The sequence below is a fragment of the Sturnira hondurensis genome, unplaced genomic scaffold (assembly GCF_014824575.4).
Source record: "Sturnira hondurensis isolate 20B ecotype Veracruz unplaced genomic scaffold, ASM1482457v3 Scaffold0004136, whole genome shotgun sequence".
Lineage (NCBI taxonomy): Eukaryota > Metazoa > Chordata > Mammalia > Chiroptera > Phyllostomidae > Sturnira > Sturnira hondurensis.
In genome coordinates this window covers 49,264,370-49,278,729 of record NW_028076767.1, presented here as the reverse complement: position 1 = coordinate 49,278,729, position 14,360 = coordinate 49,264,370, and the positions used below count along the sequence as shown (strand labels likewise).

The window sequence follows — 14,360 nt, the reverse complement described above, 5'->3', positions numbered from 1 at the left end:
CCCTAAATCTCCTCTTGTTTTCAGGGTTCTATTAAGTACTGAGCTGTCTGCTGAGATTAAGCAAAGTGATAGTTGCACCTGAACCATAAACACATTCAGTCAAGTTTTGATTGTTTTTTTTTGCTTTACAAATAATATTACATGGAAGAGTTAATGTAAGTTTTCTTGGTGAGCTATAAATTTAAGTTAAATACATCTATGTTAGGTAAGTTCAGGTCATTTAATGGTTATCAATCATCTTGAATGAGTGAAATGAGTATACACTGGCAAAAATAAAACTAAATATGACATAGGCTTAGGCTCAAGGAGCTTATGATAAAGAAAGATAAAGTAAATGCTTATTAAGCAGTCTAAACAAGTGAAAAGATACATGCTGATTGGTATGTGTTTGAAAGAGTCTTTTTAAGAATATTCAAAATATTTCTCTGAAGGTTCTATGGATAACAAAACAAGAAACTCAGTTTAGTTGTATAATCCAGCCTGTTGGATGAATGCATCACATTGAATTGCTACGTTACTGAATGACAATCATTATAGCTGAGAAAATCCAATAAAATAATATATAAAATAAAATAACATATATATATATATATTGTACTAATAATAACTATTAGTACAATTAACTATTTTCTCTTTCATACCACCAATCTTACTTCAAATACTTAAGTGTTTAATACACTCAAGGCACCATGGCATAAGCTATAAAGAATAAAAATAGTCTTTAAAACACATGTTCTGTGCTTGAGGGGCTTTTAATCTGGTTGGCCAGAAAAGGTTACTCCATATAACACAACTACTGGAATTACAGAATGCCAGAGGGGAAAAAACTAACTAGCAGCTAGAGTCGTCCGGCGTGGTTCAGGGAGAAGAAAGATTAAAGGACTGGTGGGATTTTGATGGGCAGAGAGCACTGGACATTTCAGATAAGAGAATGACGGGAACTTAGGTGTAAAGGCCAGAGGGGTACAGAGCAATTTTAGTATAAAGTAATGCTTTAGTTATGTTAGAATAAGGGGTTCCTTCCTGCAGTCCTGAGAGATAAGGCCAGAACGACATGTTGAGGCCATGTTGTGAAAGCTTTGAACACAGGCTATGTAAGTACAAGAGTTTCTTGGAAAGCTTTGGAGCAAGCAAGCAGCATTATCAAAGCATAAGTTTAATAAGATAATTTTTGTAGTGGTGCACAAATCTTCTTGAAGAAGAAAGAACAGCCTGAGGCAGAATGCTCGGGTAAGATACCATGGCATTAGCCTAGGTGTGAGCTGGGAAGGACCAGAATCAGGTGGGAGTCAGGAATGAAGGACAGACCAAATCTGTATGTGTGTGTGTGTGTGTGTGTGTTTTAAATAGATCATTCCTTATCTGTCCTTTGGGAGCTGGAGATTTCTACATGAACATGTCTCCATCCTCAGGCTCTCCCCTCCCCTCCTTCTCTAGGGCACACTTGTACGTACCAGAGTCCAGAGTCATTGTTGCCTGGCAGTGGCTTTCTCTCTCTCCTGGGTGGGTCATGCTCCAAGATCACTCGAGACAGTCATGCAGGGGAAGCTCCATCTATGGGGCCCGGGCACTGGCTTCTTGTGTCCCAGGGGCTGGTGCTCTTTTCCAGTTCATGTCTTTGTATGCAGCTCTCAGGGCAAGAGGGTGGAAGCAGTCCAGGACCCGTGCACCGTGCTGCACAGGGTCGCAGTGTCCCAATAGCTGGTGCCAGGTGAGGCACACATGCCAGCATGAGACTCCACGTCTGACAGCTTGTTCCCACCAATGAGAGGCCTAAGCCCTGAGCAGGCCAGGCATCTGCCGGGCTTCCATACTATACTCCAACCAGCGCAAGTGGAAAGTCAAAAGACCAGAAGAGCAAGACTCTGCGTGCGTTCTATTTCTAAATCCAGAGCCCAAAACTCCCTGAATGGCCGAATGTCTGGACTTTCAACCAATATGGGCCAAATGCCAGCTATGTCTGTTTTGCCCTCTTCTGTGCCATGTTCCCCAAGGGGGAAAGGTCTCCAGTCTCGCATAGGAGGACCAGGTCTCCACCCAGGGCAGGGTGTCATGCTGTCCACTGCCCATTGTTGATCTCTACCATTCACCAGCGTTTTGACATTTGGGGCTCTGCACAGCCTCAGTATGAGCTCCCTCTGGGCTCCCTCATGAGTTGCTTGGCTGCTGGGGCCATGCATGCGGACTGTTTACTGTTGCCCCCACAGTCCCTCCCCTCTTCAGGAAGGCACGGTCTCCGTGCTGCTTTTATCCACAGACCTTGGCACTTCCAAGCATCCCCCCACCTCGGAGGTCCCTCCAGGGAGGTGCAGGTTCTTCTGTTAATTTGGGATTCCTCCCCTGCCTCCCCAGTGATCCCACCTTACCACCCTGTTACACAATGACTATTAAAATGTCTTATAAAAGAAAGCCACATGAATTCTTTATCTGCATGATGTTACTATGAGTATAACCCAGTTTTACTTACATTCCCTGCTGTAATTTTCCAATTAAGACATTCCATCCCAGACCACTTATTCCCAGGAAAACTTGGTGTACTTGTGGGGACTGGGTGTATTTTCCTTCTACTCATAATTAAGAACTAAGAAGCACAGGCAAATGCATGTAGGTTCTCAACCAGGCTTTCAGTTCAACCACTGCAGCTGTGTTGACTTCAGACTATAATCTCTGTGTTCTCCTTCGTTAACTCCTCTCCCCTCCTCCTCTTCACAAATAATATTTCCAAGATACAAAGGACAAATACCTTTAGTATGCGCCAATAGCTCTCCCTCCTGTCTCCCACCTGTGCCTTCCCTGAGCTCCAGACATTTTTACAACTTGCTTGTATTTTGCCCAGCTTCGAAACGGATGGCCCCAGCCAGCATCTCTCTCATGGCCAACCTCCTGCCTCATTCAAATGTGATCTTTGAACCAATAGCAGAACTTGTACATGGAAACAATTCAGAAATGCGAATTCTTGGGCCTCACCCCAAGGAACTGCACCAGAAACTCTGGAGATGGGGCCCAGCAGTTCGTGTTTTATCAAGCCCTCCAGGTGATCCAGACACAAGCTGAGTTTTGAGAACCACTGCTTTAGACCAGGGGTGTCAAGCTCATTTTCATCGGGGGTCACATCAGCCGCATGGTGGCCTTCAAAGGGCCCAATGTACCTTTAGGACTGTGTAAATGGAACTGATCCTTAACTAGGGGCAAGGAGCTCGGTGCTGCCACCGGGTAGAAACAAGGTGCCGGGTCAGATAAAACAAGGTGGAGGGGCGGATTTGGCCCGAGGGCCTTGTCTTTGCCACCTGGGCCTTAGAGAATGGACTCTTGTCTTCTTCCCTAGTCTGTGTTCTCTAGCTCATGGTGTCTCTTATCTACTCTGCATGGTTGCTCTGTTTTTCCAGCAAAGACTTTATATACTTTCTAGAATAATTATAAATTCTTCTTTAAAATTGATTTGGGAGAGAGAGAGAGAGAGAAACATCACTTTGTTGTTCCACTTATGTATTTGTTGGTTGTTTCTTATCTGTGCCCTGACTGGCATAGAACATACAACTTTGATGTATCAGGACAATGCTCTAACCAACTGAGCTACTCGGCCAGGGTGGGGAGGATTACAAATCCTTAAAAGAGCCTATGTAATTGGTGTGGTTAATTATTTTCCCTCCGCAGTCAGTGAAGCATTTCTGAGTACCCGACCTCGGCATACATACCGTTGGGTTCTGCCGGGGGCCAGCTCTCCTGAAACACCGACTAGTGCTGCTTCCAGAGAGGAGTGCGGCACACAAACCCCAAGGAGGCCTGCTCCTGTCTGCTATGGGAGGGAGCCCCAAACACCAACATTTATTGAGAAAAATTTGCATATTTATTATGTTTATATGTTTAAACTTCAGCCACCTTCAAAGCACTCTCCTATCAAAACAATTTTTTCCACTGCCCAAAAGAGTATTTGAACTTGTAGATGTTGATACCTTTTAGTGCTTCTGCTGGTTTTTGTTTCATCCCTTCCACATCAGCAAAATATTTCCCTTTGAGGACTTTTTTCACCCCAGGAGACAAAAAAAAAAGCTGCTTGGGGTGAGATTGGTTGCATAGGGAAGATGGGGCCTGGGGGTCATGCCGTTTTTGGCCAAGAACTGCTGAACACTCAGCACAGTGTGGGCAGGTATGCTCATACATCACCCATTGCGAAATGGGCAAATGTGTTGAAGGAGTCTTCAAAAAAAGTGACTGAAGCCAAATGCAGCCTCTCCCAACAATGCCAGCTGGTACACTGACACAGATGAGTTCCTAGAGCACTCACCTAGCCGGGGAAATGTGTACAACAAGGAATCTGCCCTCCAGAAGATTATTCTGTGTTTTTTTTTTTAGGTCCTCCCTTGTAAATTAATCTTTAACTAAGTAGCTTAGTGCAGTAATGACTGCAGGAGAGGAGTAATCAGAACTTTCTCAGTTGAATAAATGGATTTTAGAGACTTTTAGGAAAGACAAAAGGCGATAATTAATGCTTTACAGTGTTGTAAAAGGTCAGAAGCAAGGCAGTCTACCTGTTCTGATGTTTGAAGATGGTTCAAGTAGGATGGAGATTAAAGATCTCATTATAGGTGGTGTGGGAAGGGACCCAATTTATATTATACAGATGCAATTCAATCTATATCCTTAAAGAAAATATATTATTAGATGTTTAGTGTGTAAAAATCTTATTCCTTCCCCTCTTCTTAAAATTAAGAAGCACTTTATAAATTCGAATGTAGAAGAATTTTAAAAACTGGTTTAAAACCCTTAAGTTGCTTTGTTAAGGACAAGCATTAGTAGGGAAGGAATGAGTTTTGCTGGAAATCTCGTTAAACTGAAGCAGAAAATAGACTGAGGGTTTCTTGAAGTTCTGAGCGGTAGTAAAATAAAGAAACAAATATTTTTGCAAAATAGATGTAGATTTCTAAGATTTATTCTATTGTAATTTTAAATATTTTGGCAATTCATGTAGCTAACAACTGCATCCAAGGTACTCTTGTTCTCCAGATGATTTGGGGCAAAAGCAAAACAAAACAAAACAAAACATGAAAACAGAATAAATATTTGCTAGGCATTAATGTAGCACTCACTTCCTACCCGGAGCTTTTGGCTTACTCGAAGAGTCAAGGTTAATGTCTCTGAAGCAATACCGAAAGTACCAGATAATAGACGGTTAAGTGCTAAATTACGTTATCCTTGACGCGATTCTCTTTGTACATTCCTGGATATCTCATCTCTCATGATTTTATCTAATAACTAAGTAGGTCAATGTTTCTCAATCTTGAGTAATGTAGAGCTAGGCAGCTGAAAAAAATTTCTTACACTTCCTCAGTATGGAATGAAAGAATTTCTATTGTTATTTTACCAAAATATGTAACAACTTACAAATAGGCACAAATCACTTAACCTTATGATTCTTGAACAACTATAGAAACAAATCTACAAATTCAATACAGCAAGTCTACATAAGCAATAGTAGACTTGCAGGAATTTAGTGTCAGGGTGATGTTTTATTAAAGCAAATTCACCCACCATTTGAAGCCTGAGCACAATTCTTCCTGCTAAGGTGCAGCTTCCTTGGCTTTCAATAGACCTTTCTCACTATGTGAGACACAGGATGACTCAGCTCTCACCACTTGATTCAAACTGTTGTGAAACTATCCTTTATCTACTTCCTGTGGGATGTTTTTGGCCTGTGATTTGTACAAACACATCATGTGTGTAGAAACGGTGCTTGTGATACTGTCTCAGTATTTGGCAGTAATTAATATGCTATGGATTATCAATGTGATTGAAATACAAATGAAAAGGTCAGAAATAAAATCTTGGGTGATAATTCATAGAAGGTAGCTACCCTGGATGGTACCAAATTCTCTTGCTACTTTTAAAAGATTGTCATAAAATGGTGCCAGGTAGGTACCGGCAATACTGAGGGATCTTTGTTAAGTACGTGATTGTCTAACCACTATCTTGTGTACCTGCAACTAATGTAAAATGATACCAAATGTAAGTTATAATAGAAAAAAATGAAAATTATTAAAAAAATAAAAGAGCCCTGGCCAGTGTGGCTCAGTTGGTTGGAGCATCTTCCCATACTCCAAAAGGTCACAGGTTTGATTCCCCGTCAGGGCACATATCCAGGTTGTGGGTTCAATCCCGGTTGGGGCATATACAAGAAGGCAATCAATCACTGGTTCTCCCTCATACTGATGTCTCTCTCTCTCTCTCTCTCTCTGTCTCTCTCTCCTTCTTCCTTTCTCTCTAAAAGCAATGAAAAAATGTCCTCAGGTAAAGATAAAAAATAAATTTGAAAAACTTAAAAAAATAAAAGATTGTCATAGGTATGAAGACATGAAATACTCATGATGAGATACAAGGTCTGTCCCGAAGGTATCCAACCACGTAATAAGAGAAACAGAGACACTTGAAGGAGATATAAGATACAAGAAACATTGTACATAGGGCAATGACACTTCAGTCCTCTTCAAAGTAGGAACCTAGGGACTTCACACAGTTCTCCCAATTGCCATCAGCTGCCCCATCTTATTTTCCTGAATCTCACTGATTCTCTTCCCCCTCAAAGGTGATTTTAGTTTTGGGAAAAGCCAGAAGTCGCAGGACACCAAATCTAAACTGTGTAGGGGCTGAGTCACCTGAGGGTTGTTTAATGTGTGAGATGGACATGATGCAGGAGCGGGCATATTGTAATGATGAAGCTGCCAATCACCAGTTGCCCATAGCTGTGGCCTTCTAAATCATTTGAATAGTTTCTGCAGAGGAATGTTCAAGTTTAATGTAAAATTTGGTGCAGATTTGTTGCTCTACTCAGTCATTTTGCATTAGATGGCCATACAGTACACATGCTCTGTGTATGTGTACATACACAAGGGGATCTACTGCCCCCACTGACTAGTACAGTGAAGTTGTCATTGTTCATGCATGCACATTCCAGACCACTCTCCTTGGCTGCCAGGTTATGTCAATGTTATGCAAACTGTTCTCATTATATTAACAGTGGTTGGACTTTTTCCAGACAGATCTGGTATAAGAAGTCCTAATTAGAAACTGAGATCAGCTGTGTGTACCAGATCCCCTACAAGGAAGCATGTGGTGTTTCAGTGACCAGCAGAGAGCCCCCAGCTCTCTGTTCCTTTATGGTTTGCTCGGCTGCAAAGAGCTGCTTAACCCAAAGGCACTTCCTTTCACTGGAGCCCACCTTTATGGACTCATACAGGCAGTGATGTCAATACTTTGCTATTGGTCCCGAGGAGGGACAATTCTGATGAGCCAGGTGTGCTCCAAACACCCTGTGGACTTGGCTAAGGCTTTTTTTGGCCTGTACTGCGGTTCCACTTTGCCCTCTTAATCCTGCTTTCCTCCTCTCCTATGAGCTATTATCCCCAATAAATACTTGCATGCCAACCCCATACTAGTGTCTGCTTCTGGAGAATCCAGTCAACAAAAGCTTCCAGGAACTTCTTTGAGGATCCCCCTGAAGGAGTGAGAATGCCTCTTCTGCAGCTAGGATTGTTCTTGCAAGCTTCTTGTCTGAAAGTTCGGCCTCCAGTTGGATTCTCCTGCCAGCATTTTGAATTCCACAGGTCCAAAGCTTGTGGGACATGATCTGTTGGACTCTTTCCTCAGAATAACTTGTGAGTTTTCCCGTCCTGCTTTATAATTTATTTAATGGCACTACCATTATATTCTAGAAGGATCAAAAGTTTGGAGGTAACTTCAATTCCTCCCACATCTTGCTCTGTAAATCCAGTCTATCATTCATACTCTTAACATGGCAAAGAATTGACTCATTTCTCCAGGGATTCACTTGCCTCTGTAAAAGGGATGCGGCTGAAATTGTAAAGGAGAGCTTCAGTTCACTTTTGGAATATTTGCATTCTTTAATAGTCTCCCTTCTCTTTTCTTCGATTCCATAGACTTTAAAGCACAAAAACCATTTATTTCTCCTGAAGGACACGTATACAAAATTCTAAACTCCAAACATCCACTTACTTGAAAGCAGAATATGTTGGCTCACATATTAAATAAAAGAATAATGCTTTGAGAGGATGGCAGCAAATGTCCAAGGCTTCACTTTCCTTCTGCAATTAAGATTAGTGCAGTAGTCAGTGAAATGGAATATTTATTTTGCCCCAGCTTAAGATAAAATAAATTCAACTTTCAATTTCTCTTTATTTTTAGAATGAACTAAAGAAGAAAGAAGGTCAAGTCTTAATAAATGCCAAAGTATAATAATTTTATAATAAAGACACTAAAACATGTGTGTGAATGTTATTGTGTGGTTTAGAAGTCTATGAAAATGTACATACTTTAAAAATCAGTCAACTCATTAAAAGAGACTAGTGTTTACAATTGAAAGTTGAGTTGTCAGTTGACCATGAGAAACTGAGATGTTTGTGAGAGAGAAGTTGTCAGGAAAGCAGTAGAACATTTCCTGCCCATGTGTGCAGTCTTGAGGATTTGTCACGGCCATGACAAACCCGACCACCATCACCACGGCACCAATGGGAAGCATGACACAGGACATAATCTTATCTGAGTGCGTCCTCGGTTCCTCAGACAGTTTCAGATAACATGCTGACGGAATGATAAAGATTAGTGGAGCTGCACAAAGCACACCCTGCGTAGTGAAATGAGAAACAAGATAATGTTATCGGCTGGAACATTCCTTGGACAATTTTTAAAAACATTTATGAACTGTATTTGTCATTGCACATGTTAAAAGATATATGGGATTGGTTAACTCAATCAAAGGGGAAAAATTCCAAGAGAAACTTAGGCATATATATATTTTTTACTAATGGCATATTTACAAATGAGAAAAGTAAAGTAAGTGTAAAAATATATATAACAGAGTATAATATAATAGACTAGAAATAATAATCCGAATACAATACAGAAAACAAAAAAGATGGTAAGACTGACCTCTGGCAAACTCTTGACATTTTCCATACTTTCAGTTATACCATATTACCTTACACTCTTCATTTCAAATTTCTGTGTTCTCCACCATGCTGTTCAGATCTAAGAGGTCTATGTGTCATTGTGCACGAGAGGGAACTATTTGGAGATAGATGGGGCAGATTGTCTTTCATTTTCACCTGAGTTTGTATGAAAGTAGGTGCTTGTCTATACGAGAAGGAAAACTATAACCCAAGGGCACCCAACACGAAATCACATTTCTATATCATCTTTCAAATAAAACTGAACACATTAATTATCCTAGAAAATTGACAGCAGAACTAAATGGCTCTTACTCATTCACACTCTCTCACAGTAGTTTATGGGTAAATCCAACCTGAGGGGAAATGTCAGATTGAATATTATGAGCAGGGCCATCTATCATAAAAATACCAAGAGGCTTTTACTTCAAAGGGAAAGAAATTTTTCCCTTGAGGAGGCCAAATTTGCACTAGAATGTTTGCAAACAAAATACTGTTAAAGTTTAAATAATTTTAGGTACTAGATTTTTCTAATTATAATAAATATTAATTGTATAATATATTAAACAAAATATAACCGACGTTAATAAAATATAATTGTATGACAAACAATATTTTCTTAAGCCATAAAACACAAGTGTTTTTCTATGACATACACTTGATAGCAAATATGATACTGGTTTAAAACTAAAAGCAAACTTTCCATAAAAATGTACATTATGCTGTATTTGAAAAAGTTATGAAATTAGTAAATATATAGTAACATAGAAAGAAGAGTATAATGAAACCCTTATATATCTATCAGCCATGGTTTGAAAACCTTTTGACACATCATATTGGTAATTAAAAATTTTCTTTTTCAAAAAGTTTTGAAAACCTTTTGACACAACTTTGGTAATTTGCAAAATCACAGAAAACTGATTTTGAAGTTAGATGATGTAAAAGAACATTTTAGGCCTTAAAAATAGTTTTAAAGGCAACATTTACTAAAATTACTGGCTTTTACAATAAGTACCATCCTCATCATACCAGAACTGTTACAACTATGATTCCAAGAATGTATTTAAATTTTTTTTTACAAAAACAGCAAATGTACAGAACAGTAAATGATTATTAAGAAAGACACATAATAAAATCAGCCAGGCAGTATCTAAAAATCTGGGGAAGAATAGGACTGGGCACATTTCATGGAAAATATTTCTATAGTCAGAAATATAAGAATGAGAAGCTACCAGGAGGTACCAAATCATATTCTAATTTAAAATATATAGACAATATAATTTTGCCATTCATAGCACCTGGATAAAAATGAATGTCCACAAAGGTACATAAGTATAAAGGATTAGTTTTGATATGACTAGAATCAAATGTATTATCGATTCCTTGAACCTTGTCATAACACTTGAAACTGACCTGGTTTTCTAAATTAGGAGAAAATCTGGATGACTCTATCTGTGTTCATAATAATTATTACTCTTTAAGGTCCTGAAAATAATTTTTGAAAACATTAAAAAGGTAATTAAAACACAAATATATATGTGTGTGTATAATATGTGTTTATGGGGCAAGTTTTTTCTTTTTATAGGAACAAACTACAATTCATCTGGAAGTGTGGAATACAAAAGTGCTATAAGGATGAAAACTTCCCCCCGCTACAAAGCATTTTGGAATGGTTCCAAACCTAACTTGCTGGGCAGTACAAAGCAATGGGTGTTCTGTTTATATCATAATTCTTAAGAACTGAGAAAGTAGCAATCAGTGGGAAAATTATATAGCTGATGTTTGTATTGAAAGAAGTCCAGTTGTGTATCTTGTCTAGATAGCAGTTACTTCTTAATATTTGAAAGCTTAGTCTTGCTAGAGGTTGTTGTTAGGACCCAAGATCAAGTGTAAAATGATAGAACAGTTCCATCTACTGTATTTTATATAAAGAAGCCAGCTTACTTGATCTACTTAATGTAGCCATGCTTGAGAATACACCACTGGCCTTGGTATACTTCATGAAATGGCTTGACAGGACAGAAATACCATAATAGTTTATTAAAAAGACAAAACATAGCCTTATTTAGAAAGCCAGGAGAGCACCTTCCTTTAATAATAACAATATTGATGCCAGAGCATTTTGCAGGGAAATAGCAGAAGGTGTTAAATATTTTTACTGGCAGTACAGATTTGAAAAGTATCTGAATTCTCCTACCTGAATGGATACCTCTCAAATGAGGCAAGAGGCTGAAAACTAAATAAAAGAATGCTTATACCTCCTTTAAATTTCTACTTTGTAGTCAATCTGGACTCATGAAACCTATTCCTGGTCTTTGAAAAGAAACTCAAGCTCTGGAGGGCTTTGGCAGCCTGGACCATGGCTTGCTCAGTCTGATGACTGCATCCCTGCCTGGGCTCTCACTTGGTCACACCTTGCCTTTCCCCTTCCACTGTGAGCTGCACACAGTGCTTGTTGGGCTGGTTACTCTGGCCACAGGCACCAGCTGCTTCATCTTTTCTCTTTCTGTTGCTGCAAGTCCAAACCCATGGGGCCCAATTAACACAGATGCCTCTTTTCTCTAATAGCAGCATTGGTGCGATGCTACTAAGAATGGGACATATTCATTTTATTTGCTTCAAAAATGAATCTTTTAACATCGAGGGTGCATTTGCTTTGGAAAACTACATCATTGTTGTCTACTGCCATGAAAACAGTGGAATAAGAGGGAAATTAAGTTCTAAATGGTGTTTTGCATTTTATTAAAAAACTAACATAATCCTGAGTAATGTATTCTACATTTTTTATTACACCAAGTAACAGCATTTTCCTAACTTCGCAAATTGAAGGTCTGATTCTATTATGCGTCTCATCTGTGAAGATCATTATTCTTAGTGAAGATTCAGGAGCCACAAGAGAAAAGAATTCCTAAAGTGCTCTAATTATTAACTAAGATGAAATCATTACTTAAAATTATTTGTTTAGATAAAAAACTTTTAGTTTTATTTTATTTCATCTCATGGTATTTATTTTAACCTATTATTAAAGTCTATCCATATATACTACAGATTACTTTTATAGGTGAACACAATGCATAGATTTTTATCTTGAAAGTGAATAGAGAAGTGAACACACTTATTTTACATAATGTGGAGCCTACACCTAGGAAACCTCAGGCTAGCATAAGGATTAAAAATGTGGGCTTTAAGTTTCAAAAGCCTGTGTTCAAATCTTGATTCCAACACCTACAACTAGCGTGACCCTATTTCATCACTTTGGGCCTTGGTTTCTTCATCTGTAAAATTAATGCAGATTAAGGAAGCTAATGTGTGCAAAACCCCTGGTATAGACTAAATACTCAATACATGTTACCTCACATAGTTGTTCTGAACTGGAACACAGCATGCTTTAGTTACGTTTAAAGGGTTGCGTGATCCAGCCGGCATTAGTTACTGACAGGTGGTGCTTGATGTGGCTCTATGAGACGTGACAAACACCCACACCAAAGGGAACTGAATAAAGAACTGAATGTGTTATTGTGCATTCCAAAAGACTTTTGATCGGGAAAACACATGCTCAGGTAGTCTGAAAGAGAAAGGAGATCCTAGATTTTATTGAGCTACAAAGTACTTTAAAACTAGTGTGATCATCTTGGGTTCCTAGATCATAACAGACAAGTTAGCATTCCTCTTTAATTGTTTTTTATGAATGTCTACATACACAGTTTTTAAAAACCTAAGGAGCTACAGTCATATATTAATTTTTTAAAAAAATAGTTCTCTACAGCCAGCTGAGATCTTGACTTTATAACAGATATTTGCCAACTATTATTCTCTGATTATAATACCAGAATTCTGTCTTAACCACAGAAAATTTTCAACTCTCAATGGAGTAAATAATAACTTGGGATTTCATTTGTAAAAGTCATCATAAGTGCAGTAGAAAATATCTAATAGTTTACATGCTTATAATTGTGTTGTTCAAGTGTCAGAAAGGTTATCAATGAGCAGAAACTAATGGTCATATTTACAAAAATACAGCATTTCTGAAGAATAAGCAATGCATGTATGGTTTGGTCAACTTAAAGGGAATAAAAAATTGTTAGGCTATCAAGAAGTGGTGAGTGGTCAGGCAGTTGATAAACATATTTTCTTTCATATCAAAATCCTATAATATTAAAAAAGACGTGTGAACTCAAGTGAGACATTTTACAAAATGAGAAATAACAGAGCTGTGTGGAGGGTTCGGGGGGAGGCAGAAAACTGCTTGAACAACAATAAAATTCAAAAGTATTTAATAAAAAAGGAAATAACAGAGCTGCCAATTATTATATTGATCATCTTCTTGGCATACTTTAAGGATTACCATTACTGTCAACACCAACAATTTTTTGTAACACTCTATTTCCTGGTGTTGCACTAAAGAATGTCTCCTGTCCAGGAGCATTTGTAGAAATAGTTCCTGCACTCGGTGCCTAGGGGCAATCACCGGTGAAGTAATCACTGAGTTCTTAGCGCTCTGCCCGATACCACGGGGGATGGAGACAGCAGCTAAGTTCATTCTCGTCTTCAAAGAGCTTATAATTTGATAAGGAAGAAAAGCTCAAGGAGAGTCTAAACAGTACACAATACGAGATAATACATAAATCAAGTTAGTACATTAAAGTAACACTCATCCATTTACATTGATGAAAGTTGGAACATGAACTGATTTTGAGTAAAGCTACTAGGCTTTGGCCTATGCAAAATTAGGAAGGAGGTATGAGTTACCTTTTATTTTGTCCATCTCCCACGAGCTTTCATTCCATTGTTGGTGGAATAGATAGTTGCCCAGCTCTATGTGGTTTGGGAAGCTGCCTACTTCCTACTTTCCATATACTCTACTACAAGAAAATCCCTGATAGTGTGTTCCTGACTGAACCTTCCACTGCTTTGGTCTGGAACTTCAAATCCAAATGGCAATTGGAAGGAACAGTGTCATGGGCACTGACAATACCTTCTTCACCTATCTCTGACCTCTCAATGGAGTGAGTAAATGATGACGTGGGATTTCACCTGTAAAAGTCAGCTCTCCATGGTTCCTGAGTAAGAAGTGCTGTGATTCTGAGACATTACATAGGCCTCAGTGAATGGCATCATTATCCTAGTGTTACGAAGTAGAACCAAGGAGTTTCTCTGTTTTCCCAATCGAATCTGTCACCAAGAAATGTCAATCTTTTCTCAAGATGTCTTTTGGGAGTTCATCTACATCCCTCAGTCTTCTCCATCACCTATAGAACAGCTGAACTTGCATGTTTCTTTGTGAAGCTGTAAGCTTCACGAAAGCATGGATCCTTGCCGATTCCCTCCCATTATTGTATCTCTATTGTGTGGCACATGGTGATTATTCAGTATATATCTGTCCAATGAATAAATGAGTTAGAC

General features: G+C 38.8%; 1 protein-coding gene across 4 annotated transcripts in view; it reads right to left on the bottom strand.

The window, feature by feature from the left end:
- Positions 1-7,075: 7,075 nt before the first annotated feature.
- The window catches only part of SLC38A11 (solute carrier family 38 member 11), a 49,188-nt gene continuing 41,903 nt past the window's right edge, over positions 7,076-14,360 (bottom strand). For all 4 annotated transcript variants that reach the window (XM_037044566.1, XM_037044563.1, XM_037044565.1 and 1 more), the window contains one exon: positions 7,076-8,635. In XM_037044566.1, the coding sequence (XP_036900461.1) occupies positions 8,345-8,635 (291 nt within the window). In that variant the 3' untranslated portion in view covers positions 7,076-8,344. The remainder of the gene's footprint in view (positions 8,636-14,360) is intronic.